General features: G+C 45.5%; 1 protein-coding gene across 6 annotated transcripts in view; it reads right to left on the reverse strand.

Moving 5' to 3' along the window:
* ctif (CBP80/20-dependent translation initiation factor) overlaps positions 1-16343 on the reverse strand; it is a 277408-nt gene that overhangs the window by 14466 nt on the left and 246599 nt on the right. For all 6 annotated transcript variants that reach the window (XM_041203643.1, XM_041207545.1, XM_041206811.1 and 3 more), the window contains one exon: positions 382-537. In XM_041203643.1, coding sequence (XP_041059577.1) covers positions 382-537 — 156 coding nt within the window. The remainder of the gene's footprint in view (positions 1-381; positions 538-16343) is intronic.

Raw genomic sequence — 16343 nt, forward strand, 5'->3', positions numbered from 1 at the left:
TGGCTGATCTTCCCCCTTTCTCTGCCCCGGGGGATGATACAATTTGAATTGTCCCCATACCAGTTACAGTTTAGATAGAGTATTTCAGTACAAGGGATTGAACCACTTACTTTCCTGCTGTAAGGCTCATCAGTCGAACTGCCAAGAAAGGTAACTTTACTAAAATTCTACAAATTAGGTGTTTAGAAAAAAACTTTTTCTCCAATTTAGGTTTCTTATCAAGCACTCTGGGGAAAGGAACAGGATTCCACAAAGGATTGGCTCAGATCAATACCATAAGACAGACTTAAGCAAGGAAAGGTCACCAGGCACATTGGTCCCTTGTATAATCTGCATTATCACAGGCTCTATTCCGAGTCACAATCCTGTGGCTTCACTTACCTCTCGTAGACATGTGTAAATAGGGCAGACAAGCACACGGAAGGGCTCTCCTGTGTTGCTTCGCATTATTCCAAAAACTTCGCAGAGAAATGTGATGAATCCAAGCCAGTGCTCTACGTCCGTCTGCTGCAGCTCATCCCTCACCGTGAAATCTTTCTAAATCAAGTAAAGACAAAAGGAATAGAATCCTAAATTGCTCCTCTACCACCTTTGGACACTCATTCTGTGCCTGGCCTACTGACAAATGACATGAATTCTTTAATGCTTAAATATTTCTGAGTGAGTGAACAGCGAAGGGGAGGATGGACAGAGAGAGCACAAGAAAAATCAAGTAGGTGATCACATAAGAAAATGATGTAGGGGAAAAAAAAAGCAGTGAGAAAAATGGAAGAGCAGAAGAGAGATGATAAAGTGAGATGGGAGTGGGAGCGTGAGAGACTGAAGTGAACAATATCTGGTTCCAGGAGCCATTGGTACAAGTTCAAAAGACAAGTAGACAGGATAAATTTAACAGTTTTATGCTGGGGGTAGTGAGCGATGAGACTGCCCACGAAGGCAGATTGTATGTCATTTTTTCAGGGAAGAATTGGATACATAACTGAGGGAGTGGACAATGCAGAGGGATTAGTGTTCATAACCAGTCAGGTAGACTGCACAGTCTTTTCTGATCCTGGATGTTCCTAATTTCCTAAATAAATTAACAGATATTTGCTTCTCACAAAAACTAAATAAACAACAAAATTCAATGCTACTTTATTTTAAATATACAAAATGGAATCTTTTGCCAGTCAGGGTGGAGCAGTCACCCAATATTTAACTATTAACGTTTTGATATAATTTCCCCTTTCCATTAAAAAACTGCCAGAGGATTGTTGGAAGTATATGACTTTAAATGCAAACCTTGCTTAAGAAATGGAGAGTCACCCATTTTGAAATTTAGAGGTGTTCGTAATCAAGAAAAGTCTGGGAATTTTTCTTTTGTTTGGAGAAAGAAAATCTGTTCTCAACAAAGTATTAGTATAGTGTTGAGATGCACCATACCTTTGTAAATAAATCTTTAAAAAATGCCCTATTTTAATTAGGGACCTCTAGTTAACACAGCATATACAAGACAACAGGGAAAGGTCTATGCAGTGTCTACTTTAAACATAATTCACATATGACTAAATGAATTTTCCCTCCAAGTTTTATTTAAGCTTCTCAATTGAGAGAGCAGAAATTACAATATTTACCATGGGGATTTCCAGCAGTCTTCTCTAGGGTTTTAAGGACGGGCAAGAGTTAAAGTGATAAATAAGAAGGAAGTATGAACAATACCATGCTGGTAACCAAGACAACATGACTTTGCAGTGATCCTGAAATGACACTAATTGAATTTGCCAGCAATAGGAACAGCATTTGTAGAAAACAGGGTCAAGAACAAAAAGAAGACAAGGCACCCAGGAAACCACGACAACCACAAAATCCACCATTTTTTTCCCTTTGGCAAGACTTCAGTCACTAATAGAATCAGTCAGCTCAACTCATCTCGTCTCCACAACACGACCCTTCAACACCGCACACTGCATTAACATAGTGGGAAGAGACAGGGTGGGGGCAGGGGTTGGACTGCTTTCTGTTATCTGCAGACCAACTGGGGGAGATGGCGGCAAAGTGGTAATGTCACCGGACTAGTAAACTAGAGGCCCAGGCTAATGCTCTGGGGAAATGGGTTCACAGACCAGCAGGGCAGCTGGTGGAATTTAATTTCAATTAATAAATTAGGAACATAAAGCAAATCTCAGTGATAGCGACATGAAGCTATTCATCAATTGTCATAAAACGTAATCTAGTTCACTAACTGGCCTGACCTACATGTAACTCCAGACCCACAGCACTGTGGCTGACACTTAACTGTCCCCTGAAATGGTCTAGCAAGCCAATCAGTCCAAGGACAATCAGGGAGGGGCAACAAATGCTGCCCTTGCCCACAACCCCTGAAAGGATAAATTAAAAAAAACACTGAAATTTAACCAACTCCTTCTCCACTTGCATAATTAATGCTATACGCTAAGTAAGAATTAGGCTTACATATAATATTAGGCTGATTAATTGATAAGCTCATAAATGCCAAGAATATATGACACTTAGCTCTGCTCCACCCAATTTTTTCACCTTCTCCCCTCATTCAGTATTACAGTTCCACATGGGCTATCCTCTGGTGCTTTGCTCATGCTCCATGTGCAGACCTATCCAGGGTATTTGACTTTAAGAGCTGTGACTGTTTATGCTCACACTCAATGTGCACAAATTCACAACTCACAATAGGTATGACGAATAGGTGTGCCACAATGGTCTTCGGTATAGTTAGAGAAAGGGGGAAAAGCAGAGTCACAAAATCACAAAAATTAGGAGGAATAGGCCAATCAGCCTCTCGAGCCTGCTCCATCATTCAATATGATCATGGCTGATCTGATTGTGGTCCCAACTCTACTTTCCTGCCCCCCCATAACTGTTGACTCCCTTGTCTAAATCAGCTTTGAATTTATTAAACGAGCCTGCACTGCTTCCTGAGGAAGAGAATTTCACAGGCTAGTGACCCTCTGAGAGGAAAAAAAATCCTCATCTCAGTCTTAAATGGGAGGCCTCTAATTTTTAAACTGTGCCTTCTATTTCTAGACTCCCCCACAAGAGAAAACATCCTCTCAGTATCCACCCTGTTATGTCCCTATGATAATATGTTACCCCTACACTACGAGTTCTTCTTTTGTGTAGTAACCTTGGATGTGGCACCTATCTGTGGAGATTCAAGTTCACCATATCTACAGCTTCGCTTTTATCCACCTTGCTTGTTACTTCTTCAAAGAACTCTAATAAATTAGTCAAACACAGGTTCCCTTTCACAAAACCATGTTGATTCTGCCCGATTGTATTATGATTTTCTACATGCCCTGCTAGTGCCTCCTTAATAATGGATTCTAGTATTTTCCCTATGACAGATGTCTCCCTCCTTTCTTGAATTGAGGTATTACATTAGCCATTAATTATTCATTTCTGATAACTTTCTAAGTAGTTATTGATGGGAAATTGGGGATTTTCAAAGATTGGGCAATGGAAGAATTACCCTTGGCCATAGTGCTTAAAACAATTGCACAATCTGCTCATGCTTACTTTCGCACGTTAATGGCATGGTTGCTTAGTGGTATGGAATGAGACTGGAATTCAGAAGTTAATTTCCCTCAGCAAGTTGTGCAAATCAATTTTTTTAAAAAGTCAGGTAATTTATGGGCTAGCATCTTGTTGACCAACATATTAGCCACAATCCACATATGGCTAATTGCGTTTCTGATTCAGGAATAGTGTCTTTTGATTGGAAAATTGCAAGTTTCATCCTGTTATTTAAGAAGGGAGGGAGGGAGAAACCAGGGGCTGGATTTTACACACCCCTGCCAGGTGTATTTTTGGCAGAGAGGGAGGGGGAGCATGTAAATTATGACAGATGGCTAACCCATTGCCTTCCACCCTACCTTGACCCATTCCCCATAAAACGTTAGGCAGGCGAATGCCGAAATCGGCAGACTGCCCACCGTTTTGAAAAAGTAATTAATGGGCAATTGAACTTGTTAACAAACCAACTGACCTGAATATTACGCTGCTCATGCCATAATATGGCTGGTGGGGGGTGTAAAATTTCATTTAAGGGGACAACAGACTTGTATGATGTATCTACGTGTACTTTAATCTTTTTGTGGCTTTGTTAGTAAAATGGTAAGGTGAAAAGCAGAGTGTGCTGGTGTTTCATTTGACCATTGTGAATGCTTTACTTCCTTGGTTACTGAATAGTGGTAGATGGTTGCCAAGTAACTATACATGCAAAGTACATTTGCCTGCACTGTGTTTACAGTATTTTTCACTTAAACGCATGCATGTAGCTAAAACACTGTCACTATAACCGTATGTTTTCAAAAAATTCTTTCATGGAATGTGAGTGCCAGCATTTATTACCCATCCCTAGTTGCCCTTGAGAAGGTGGTGGTGAGCCGTCTTCTTGAACCACTGCAGTCCATGTGGTGTAGGTACACCCACAGTGCAGTTAGGAAAGTGTTCCAGGATTTTGACCCAGCGACATTGAAGGAACAGCGATACAGTTCCTTTGGCTAATCAACCACTTCTGCTGGACATCAGTGGGTTAGCACCAGAACAATAATTATGAACGCTACTGGACTGTCATAAAATCTAACTGATCCACTAACATGCTTCACAGTACACCCATATTTGAGCTGGCCTTTTCATAATGTTGCTTTGTCAGTGTTACCCACATCCTAAGGGCAAATAAGAAAAAAAAAGCTGTGAACAAAAATGAGTTATGAAGAGTCATACAGACTCGAAACGTTAACTTGGTTTCTCTCTCCCAGCGTTTTCTATTTTTATTTCAGATTTCCAGCATCTGCAGTATTTTGCTTTTAAAAAGTAGTTGTTGCTGGGCTAGAGCATTGAAGCTGTCTCAGTGTCTTTACTGGTGGAAGGAGAAAACATAGCAAATTAAATGTTCAAATGCTGTAATGAACTAAGCTTCACTTACCTATTATGGCAAAGCAATCCACATGCAATAACATATTGCAATGAAAGGATTATTTTAATTTCTGCTACAGGCATCCAGTTTGATAACATGGCTTCTTGGTTTGTAATTTACCAACCACTTGACATAATCAACTTACTGCTTATCTTACCTGTTCCTTTTATCATTTTGAGACCACCTACCAAATTATTCCTCAATTTTGTCATTTCAAGAGGAATGCAGGTTTAGTTTTTCAAGCGTTTCCCATAACCCAGATCCCTTATTTTTGGTACCATCTTGCTAAATCTGAATTAGAATTTTTCAACAGCTATCAGTAATTCTTTTTAATTCATTCATGGGATGTGGACATCGCTGGCTAGGCCAGCATTTGTAGCCCATCCCTAGAGACCTTTGAGAAGATGGTGGTGAGCTGCAATCCATGTGATGTAGGTACATCCATAGTGTTGTTAGGAAAGGAGTTCCAGGATTTTGACCTAGTGACAGTGAAGGAACGGCAATATATTTCCAAGTCAGGATGGTGAGTGACTTGGAGGGGAACTTCCAGGTGGTGGTTCCCATTTATCTGCTGCCCTTGTCCTTCTAGATAGCAATAGAGCTGGATATAGCTCTTGGGGTGAAAGGGATCAAAGGATATGGGGAGAAAGCAGGAGCAGGCTTTTGAGTTGGATGATCAGCCATGATCATTATGAATGGTGGAGCAGGCTCGAAGGGCTGAATGGCCTGCTCCTGCTCCTATTTTCTATGTTTAATGGCTGTGGGTTTGGAAGGTGCTGTCGAAGGAGCCTTGGTGAATTCCTGCAGTGCATCTTCTGGATGGTACACACTGCTGCTACTGTGCGTCGCTGGAGCAGGGAGTGAATATTTGTGGATGTGGTGCCAATCAAGCGGGCTGCTTTGTCCTGAACGGTGTCAAGCTTCTTGAGTGTTGAGGGAGCTGCACTCATCCAGGCAAGTGGGGAGTATTCCATCACACTCTTGACTTGTGCCTTGTAGATGGCGGACAGGCTTTGGAGAGTCAGGAGGTAAGTTACTCATCATAGGATTCCTAGCCTCCGACCTGCTCATATGTGGCTAGTCCAGTTCAGTTTCTGGTCAATGGTAACCCCAAGGATGTTGATAGTTAGGGGATTCAGTGATGGTAATGCAATTGAATATCAAGGGGCAGTGGTTGGATTTTCTCTTGTTGGAGATGGTCATTGTCTGACACTTTTCTGGAGTGGATTTTACTTACCACTTGTCAGCCCTAGCCTGGATATTGTCTAGGTCTTGCTGTATTTGGACAGGGACTGCTTCAGTATCTGAGGAGTCACAAATGAACTTTGTGCAATCATCAGCGAACATCCCCACTTCTGACTTTATGATGGAAGGAAGGTCATTGAGGAAGCAGCTGAAGATGGTTGGGTCTAGGACACTACCCTGAGGAATTCCTGCAGTGACGTCCTGGAACTGAGATGATTGACCTCCAACAACAACAACCATCTTCCTTTGTGCTAGGTTTGACTCCAACTAGTGGAGAGTTTCCCCCCGATTCCCATTGACTCCAGTTTTGCTAGGGGTCCCTGATGCCACACTCGGTCAAATGCTGCCTTGGTTTCAAGGGCAGTCACTCTCACTTCACCTTGGGCACTGCGGGCCATCAGCAGCAGCAGAATTATACTCAAACACAATCTGTAACTTCATGGCCCGGCATATACCCAACTCCACCATTACCATCAAGACAGGGGATCAACCCTGGTTCATTGAAGAGTGCAGGAGGGCATGCCAGGAGTAGCACCAGGCATACCTAAAAATGAGGTGTCAACCTGGTGAAGCTACAACAGGACTACTTGCATGCCAAACAGCATAAGTAGCAAGTGTTAGAGAGAGCTAAGTGATCCAACAACCAACAGTTGAACAAGTTGGACAGTACCACTACAGATCTAAACCCTGCAGTCCAGCCACTTCCAGTTGTGAATTATGGTGGACAATTAAACAACTCACTGGGGGAGAAGGCTCCATAAATATTCCCATCCTCAATGATAAGGGAGCCCAGCACCTCAGTGCAAAAGATAAGACTGAAGCATCTGCTACAATCTTCAGCCAGAAGTGCTGAGTGGATGATCCATCTCAGCCTCCTCTGGATGTCCCCAGCATCATAGATGCCAATCTTGAGCCATTTTGATTCACTCCACGTGATATCAAGAAACGGCTGAAGGCGCTGGATACTGCAAAGGTTATGGGCCCTGACAATATTCCGGCAACAGTACTGAAGACTTATGCTCCAGAATTTGCCGCGCCCCTAGCTAAGCTGTTCCAGTGCGGCTACAACACTGGCATCTACCTGGAAAATTGCCCAGGTATGTCCTGCACACAAAAAGCAGGACAAATCCAACCTGGCCAATTACCACCTACTCTCTATCATAGTTAACATAATGGAAGGGGTCATCAACAGTTCTATCAAGTGGCACTTGGATAGCAGTAACCTGCCCACTGACGCCCAGTTTGGGTTCTGCCAGGATCACTCAGACTCCTGACCTCATTACAGACTTGGGCCAAACATGGACTCCCAAGGTGAAGTGAGAGTGACTACCCTTGACATCAAGGCCACATCTGACCAAGTGTGGCATCAAGGAGCCCTAGCAAAGCTGAAGTCAATAGGAATCAGGGGGAAAACTCTCCGCTGGTTGGTGCCATACCTAGCACAAAGGAAGATGGTTGTGGTTGTAGGAGTTCAGTCATCTCAGCTCCAGGAGTTCCTCAGGGTAGTGTCCGAGGCCCAACCATCTCCAGCTGCTTCATCAATGACCTTCCTTCTAACATAATCTCAGAAGTGGGGATCTTTGCTGATGACTGCACAATGTTCAGCACCATTCGTGACTCCTCAGATACTGAAGCAGTCCATGTCCAAATGCAGCAAGACCTGGACAATATCCAGGCTTGGACTGACAAGTGGCAAGTAACATTCACACCACACAAGTGCCAATGACCATCTCCAACAAGAGAGAACCTAACCATTGCCCATGATATTCAATGGCATTACCATCACTGAATCTTCCACTATCAACATCCTGGTGGTTACCATTGACCAGAAACTGAACTGGACTTGTCATATAAATACTGTGGCTACAAGAGCAGGTCAGAGGCTAGGAATCCTGTGATTAGTAACCCGCCTCCTAACTCCCCAAAACCTGTCCTCCATCGACAAGGTACAAGTCAGGAGTGTGATGGAATACTCTCCACTTGCCTGGATGAGTGCAGTTCCCACAACACTCAAGAAGCTCGAAACCATTCAGGAGAAAGCAGCCTGCTTGATTGGCACCACATCCCTAAACATTCCCTCCTTCTATCAATGATGAACAGTGGCACCAGTGCGTACCATCTACAAGACGCACTGCAGAAATTCACCAAGGCTCCTTAGGCAGCGCCTTCCAAACCCATGACTGCTACCAACTAGAAGGACAAGGGCAGCAGATATGAGAGAACATCACCTCCTGGAAATTCCCCTTCAAGTCACTCACCGTCCTGACTTGGAAATATGTCGCCATTCCTTCACTGTCACCGGATCAAAATCCAGGAACTCCCTCCCTAACAGCACTATGGGTGTACCACATGGGCTGCAGCGGTCCAAGAAGGCAGATCACCACCACCTTCTCAAGGGCAATTAGGGGTGGGCAACAAATGTTAGCCTAGCCAGCGAAGGCCACATCTCGAATGAATAGGAAAAAACAATCTTTCTCTTTCAAACTCTAATTTCCTCAACCAAATTCCAATATGGATTTTACTGAATGTTTTGTAGAAGCCCATGTTAACACGATGTACTGTGCACCTTCAACTGCTCCTATTGTTCTCTTAAAAACTATATTAAGTCGGTCAAACATAATGCACCTTTCACATATTCACATTGATAACATCTCATTAATCCAGGTCCTTCTAAATATCCATTTATTTTATCTCTAATTATGGCCAATGATCATTTTCCTACTACAACACCAGTCAATAGCTACTTGTTTTATCCCCTTCTCTCTTTTTGAACAGATGCCTGACATTTCCCACTCTCTAGTTCTTGGGCACAGCTGCTATCGCAAATAAGTTTTGAAAATTCATGGCTAGTTCCTCCACTACTTTATCAGTAATCTCTTTCAGTTATCTGGGCTGATCACCATCTAGTCCTGGACGATGAATGTTTAGCAATCTGAGCCCATTAAGACCTCTTTACTTATTTATACATATATCTACTGATTGACCTTTTACTCTTCATCCACAAGCCCTTCCTCCACCAGTGAAGTCTTCCTTTACTCTCCTCTGTAAATATTAAAGCGAAGCATTCATTAAGCTACTCTGTCATTTCTGTAACTACCATAATAATCTTTTTTTTTTGAGTACTTACATTCCCTTCTAAATGACTCATTTTCTTAATGTCTTTACAAATACCTTTATCTTTACAATGGCCTGCAATCTTTTCTTCATCCCACTCCTTGAACCATTTACTTTCCCACTGAAATTTTCTTAGACTGTGATGACCCAACCTCAGTTAAACCTTTCAGACTGTTGCTTCACCCTTTAACAAGTTACTTTTTTCTTCCAACTTATTTAAACAAAACACTCCTGCATCCCTCTGAATTTTTTTTCTTCAATCAAGTTTGACCGTGCTTTCTCCTTATTCATTCCAAAATTAAAGTTAATTATGTTATGTTTGCTCATCCCTCATATTTCTCCTACTCCTAATGTTGCAGACCTACTTTAATTCATTACCTATTACTAATATTGTAACTTTTCTTGTGGGTTTTGTTATGTAGTCACTCAGAACACAGTCCTTCCCTACTTAATCCTCTTCAGGTTGATACTTAATTTATCCTTGCATATATTTAATTAATACACACGAGTCCGTTGATGATAAGAGAAATAAAATAAAAAGGGCGGGTCACCCCACACTCTAACGGCTAGCTGAAGAATGGCATAGGATGATAAACTGGAAGAGTGAACTGTAGCTGACATGCGCCGATGGAAATGAAAACAGTGGGAACATTTACAAAACAAAAAAATCAGTGAGGGCAGAATGCAAAGTTTATCCTCAAACTGATCCTGCAATGTGTGCTGATTGTCTTGGCCACATTCAGCGCTACTCAAAGCAATCAGGGAATCCGTGAGGCTGACGGGGGTCTCGCCCGCCAGTTGGAGAGCCAGTGGAGAACCTCCCAGAATCAAGTGCCTGAGTTGGCCACAGTCAGGCTTTCTCTGCAAGTGAGGTTCCTGACAGCCGAAGTCCCACCTGTCGAGAGTTACTAGCTAATTGGAGGCCGGCAGCTCACCATTGCTGCCAGCACCAGCAGGAGCAGTAGCTGCAGGCGGCATTGAACCCACCAGAAGCCCAGGTGAGTGAAGGTGGGATGGGGGTCGGAGGCAAGGACAAGGGCTGGCTTTCAGCAGCCACGCCCCTGCCTGATTCTGGGTCCCTCAATCGGGCGGTGGGCTCAGGAATAATGCGTGTCAATTGGCTCTTTAATGAGCCTAACTCACATCCTGTCAGCGTCAGCCCCTTCTGCCCTCCCAGTTAATTGGGGGAGCTTATCACACTACCGGGAGACTGACACGTGGCCTCTTCCACGACTAAACAAGCCCAGCTATCATGGTTCCCATCCTGACGGGCTGCATAAAATTCAGCCCCTAATATCACATTGAGGAACCAAATGAGAAAAAATGGTAAATTAGTGCTACTAATGGAATAAAGGAGTTGCAAGGCAGAAAAGACCAAGGTGGACCTGTTTTGCCTTCTATCATCTGGTCGCATGATGTATTGATAATGCTGTTATTGATGACTCTCGGCAGCAATTATTATCAAGCCCTCTTGAATATACCCAGTCGTGAGGTGAGCAGAACCCCTAGACATGAAACCAAAGGTACAAAATTCACCTGTTCTTCCTAAGCAAACTATACTTAGCGTATTGCCATGTCACAAATTACTCACACACACGCATACTTCCCAAAACATTGGGCCGTAACTTCTAACTAGCGCTGGAAAGTGCTGGCCTGCAGGAATTAGAAGAAATAAACGTGCATTTACCTGTCCTGAAAATTACGTCGACCCTTCCATTTGCTGGAGCTGCTTGGGGCCTGCACCGAAAAACACCTCGCAGGACCCAGCGAAGTGCAGCGCCAGCAGGTTCAAGGAGGCCACACTCCTCTTTTTACAGCACTTGCTGCCGTAAAGCAGGTAAGTTTAAAGGGTTAGGGAAATTGATAGGTCGGGGGGAAGGGGGGTGGGGGGGAAGGTAAATGTCTAAGGTAAGTGGAGAGGAGTTGAGGAGGAGGGGAAGGGGGTTCCAGGGTGTCTGGGGGCAGTCCTGGAGCATGATGGGGTGGGGAGGGGAGTGATCAGTCAGAGGTCTAGGGAGGAATTGGAAATCTGTAGGGAGTAGGGAGGGGGCAGTCAGAAGTCCATGGAAAATTAGAGAGTGTGGCGGGAGTGGTGGGTCCGAGGTCTGGCAGGGAGGGTGTGGCTGGGTTGGTAGTATGGGAGTTGGGGGCAGCGCAGTTGTGGTGAGGGGAGTCCGAGGTCCGGAGAGAGGGTAAGGGTGAGGTGGTGGCAAGTCTGAGGTCCGGGGGCGGAAGGGGCGTGTTGTCGGAGGTCATGATGTTGGGGATCGGAGGTTTTGGGGGTGAGAGATCAGAGATCGGAGGTTGGCGTTGGGGGATTGGGAGTTGGAGGTTGCAGGGGTGGGGGAAAGGGGTGAGTCCTGCGGGGGGGAAGGGGGAATCCCATGGGGTCGGTCCGGGTCTTTACAATAGGTACCAAGAAGCTAGAAGAGGTTTTAAATTTTCCAACTTTTTCTGGATAATTATTGGTCTAGCCTTGGCGGAACCATCCAAAGTTTGCAATTTAAATCGCATTTTCAGATGGTTCCCAGTGCAGCCCAATTGTCCAGAGGAAGTATGCACTTCTGGGCAATTGTCGTGCAAACCTTTTTCTGGGAACTTCCCAGAGGGACTCCCCAGTGCATTTTTGGGGTACCCTCCCAACTTCGATGCAGGGGAGCTCAGAATTTACGGCCTAATATTTTCTAAAAGAAATCGAACTAATTTAAAAGACAGCCAGCTCTACCTCACCCCCACCTCTCTCCACTCCTCCATGTTGCCAAATTACCACTTAACCGACACCCTGTACTGGGTGAGCAGAAATTTCCTCCAATTAAATACTGCGAAGACTGAAGCCATTGTTTTCTTCCCCACTCCAAACTGTTTTCCAGCTACCAGCTCCATTTGTCTCCCTGGCAACAGGCTGAGGTTAAGTGAGTCTGTTCGCAATCTTGGTGGCACATTTGATCATGAGAGGAGCTTCTTTTTTATTCATTCACGGGATGTGGACATCACTGGCTAGGCCAGCATTTATTGCCCATCCCTATTTGCTCATGAGAAGGTGGTGGTGAGCTGCCTTCTTGAACTGCTGCAGTCTCTGTGGTGTAGGTACATCCACAGTGCTGTTAGGGAGGGGGTTCCAGGATTTTGACTCAGCAACAGTGAAGGAACGGTGATATATTTCCAAGTCTGGATGGGGAATGGCTTGGAGGGGAACTTCCAGGTGGTGATGTTTCCACGTATCTGCTGCCCTTGTCCTTTTAAATTGTAGCGGTCATGGGTTTGGAAGGTGCTGCTAAAGGAGACTTGGTGAGTTTCTGCAGTGTACCTTGTAGATGGTGTACACTGCTGCTACTGTTTGTCGATGGTGGGGAGAGTAAATGTTTATGGATGTGGTGCCAATCAAGCGGGCTGCTTTGTCCTGGAAGGTGTCAAGCTTCTTGAGTGTTGTTGGAGCTGCACTCATCCAGGCAAGTGGGGAGTATTCCATCACATTCCTGACTTGTGCTTTGTAGATGGTGGACAGGCTTTGGGAAGTCAGGAGGTGAGTTACTCACCACAGGATTCCGAGTCTCTGACCTGCTCTTGTACAGTATTTATATAGCTGGTCCAGTTCAGTTTCTGATGTTGGTAGTGGGGGATTCAGTGATGTAAATGACATTGAGTGTCAAGGGGCGATGGTTAGATTCTCTCTTGTTGGAGATGGTCATTGTCTGGCACTTGTGTGGCTGCATTTGAACATGGACTGCTTCAGTATCTGAAGAGTTACAAATGATGCTGAACATTGTGCATTCACCAGTGAACATCTCCACTTCTGACCTTATGATGGAAGGAAGGTCATTGCTAAAGCAGCTGAAGATGGTTGAGCCTAGGACACTACCCTGAGGAACTCCTGCAATGATGTCCTGGAACTGAGATGACTGACCTCCAACAACCACAACCACCTTCATTTGTGCTAGGAATGACTCCAACCAGCAGAGAGTTTTTTGCCGATTCCCACTGACTCTAGTTTTGCTTGGGCTCCTTGATGCCACACTCGGTCAAATGCGGCCTTGATGTCAAGGGCAGTCACTCTCATCTCACCTCTAGAGTTCAGCTTTTTTGCCCATGCTTAAATCAAGACTGTAATGAGGTCAGGAGTCTGAGGGACACTGGTGGAACCCAAACTGAGCAATAGTGAGCAGGTTATAGCAAAGCAAGAGCTGCTTGATAGCACTGTTGATGACCTCTTCTAACACATTACTGATGATTAACAGTACACCGATGGGGTGGTAATTGGCTGGGTTGAATTTTCCTGCTTTTTGTGTACAGGACATACCTGGACAATTTTCCACATCGCTGGGTAGATGCCAGTGTTGTAGCTGTACTGGAACAGCTTGGTTAGGGGCACGGCAAGTTCTGGAGCACCTCTCACCTCACCTCTGGAGTTCAGCTCTTTTGCCCATGCTTAAATCAAGGCTGTAATGAGGTCAGGAGTCTGAGGGACATTGGTGGAACCCAAACTGAGCAACAGTGAGCAGGTTATAGCAAAGCAAGAGCTGCTTGATAGCACTATTTCAGTACAACTGCTGAAATATTGTCAGGGCCTATAACCTTTGCAGTATCCTCTGCCTTCAGCCGTTCCTTGATATCACGTGGAGGGAATAAAATTGGCTAAAGACTGGCATCGGTGATGCTGGGGACATCTGGAGGATGCCGAGTTGGATCATCCACTCAGCACTTCTGGCTGAAGATTGTGGCAAATGCTTCAGCCTTATCTTTTGCACTGAAGTGCTGGCCTCCTCCATCGAGGATGGGAACATTTGTGGAGTCTCCACCTCCAGTGAGTCATTTAATTGTCCACCACCATTCACGAATGGATATGGTAGGACTGCTGAGCTTAGACCTGATCCATTGGTTGTAGAATTGCTTAGCTCGGTCTATCACTTGCTGCTTACGCTGTTTGGCACACAAGTAGTCCCATGTAGTAGCTTCACCGGATTGACACCTCATTTTTAGGTACACCTGGTGCTGCTCCTGGCATGCCCTCTAGCACTCTTCATTGGACCAGGGTTAATCCCCTGGCTTGGTGGTAATGGTAGAGTCAGGGATATGCCAGGCCATGAGGTTACAGATTGTGTTGGAGTACAATTCTGCTGTAGCTGATGGCCAACAGAACCTCATGGATGCCCAGTCTCGAGTTGCTAGATCTGTTCGAAATCTATCCTGTTTAGCACAGTGGTAGTGCCATACAACCCATTGGAGGGTTTCTTCAATGTGAAGACAGGACTTCACCTCCAAAAGGACTGTGCGGTGGTCACTCCTACCTATACTGTCATGGACAGATGCATCTGCGGCAGGCAGGTTGGTGAGGATGGGGTCGAGTAAGTTTTCCCCTATTGTTGGCTCCCTCACCACTTGCCGCAGACCCAGTCTAGCAGTTATGACCTTTAGGGCTCAGCCAGCTCAGTCAGTAGTGGTGCTAACGATCCACTCTTGGTGATGGACATCGAAGTCCCCTGCCCAGAGAACATTCTGCACCCTTGCCACCCTCCAAGTGGTACTCAACATGGAGCAGTATGATTCATCAGCTGAGAGGGGGGGGTGGGGGGGCGCAGTCTTGGCAAACAGCAGGAGGTTTCTTTGCCCATGTTTGACGTGATGCCATGAGATTTTATGGCAGCTGAAGTCAATGCTGAGGATTCCCAGGGCAACTCCCTCCCGAGTGCATACCACTGTGCTGCCACCTCTGCTGGGCTTGTTCGGCCGGTGGGACAGGAAAAACCCAGTGATGCTCGTGTCTGGGACATTATCTGTAAGATATGAATCCATGAGTATGGCTGTTGCTTGACTAGTCTGTGAGTCAGCTCTCCCAATTTTGGCACAAGCCCCCAGATGTTAATAAGGCGGACTTTGCAGGGATGACAGGGCTGAGTTTGCCGTTGTTGTTTCCAGTGCCTAGATCGATGCCATGTGGTCCATTCAGTTTCCTTCCTTTTTATTGACTGTTTAGCAGTTTGAAACACCTGAGTAGCTTGCTAGGCCATTTCAGAGGGCATTTAAGAGTCAACCACACATGTCACATATAGGCCAGACCAGGTAAGGACAGCAGATTTCCCTCCCTAAAGGACATTAGCGAACCAGATCCTATTTTTTACAACAATCGACAATGGTTTCATGGTCATCATTAGACTTTGAATTCAATAAAAATCTGGAATTAAAATTCCACCCTCTGCCATGGCGGGATTCGAACCCAGGTCCCCAGAGCATTACCCTGGGGCTCCGGATTACCGGTCCAGTGACAATATCGCTACCCAACTCCCTCCCCAGACCTCATATTTATGTCATCAGTAAGACTGCCTAGTTCCACCTCCATAACATCTCTCAACTTCGCCCTTGTATCAGCTCATCTGCTGCTGAAACCCTGGGGCAGGATTTTCAGATTGTCGGGCGGGTGTGGTGGGCGGGCTCAGGAAACGGCCAATTAACGGCCAGCCAGTGTGAAACGCACGCTGAGAGGCTCAGAGCTGCTGGGGTGGGGGCAGGCGGAGGGCGAGCGGTGAAGTCGACCACAGACTGGGGCAGAATTTTATGTCCCGCGGCTGGGCGCGCACTCGACCTGATCGGGCGTAAAATGGCCACGTGGCGTCAGGCGAGGGTCCCGACATCATCGCGCACTCGTGTGTTACTTCGGTCAGCAGGCGCATGCGAGAGTCAGTAGCATGCTTGCCAACGATTAAGAGGCCTATTCAGGCCATTAAAGTATTAATAAACAGTAACAGAATTACCTGGAAAAACTCAGCAGGTCTGGCAGCATCGGCGGAGAAGAAAAGAGTTGACGTTTCGAGTCCTCATGACCCTTCGACAGAACTTGCGTTCGAGTCCAAGAAAGAGTCCAACAATTAATAAACAGTGATTTTTCGCTGCCCACCCAACCTCACGGTTGGTGGGCGGGCGGACGAATCGGACAGACGGCTTTGCATTTTTCAGGAAACCTCATGCAAGGCCATCATGCGCGATATTTTACACACGATCAGGACGGGCCCACGGGATGTAAAATTGTGCCCCGGTCCACGGTCGGTGATCCCAGGAT

The sequence above is a fragment of the Carcharodon carcharias genome, chromosome 1 (genome assembly GCF_017639515.1).
Source record: "Carcharodon carcharias isolate sCarCar2 chromosome 1, sCarCar2.pri, whole genome shotgun sequence".
In the NCBI taxonomy this organism is placed as follows: domain Eukaryota; kingdom Metazoa; phylum Chordata; class Chondrichthyes; order Lamniformes; family Lamnidae; genus Carcharodon; species Carcharodon carcharias.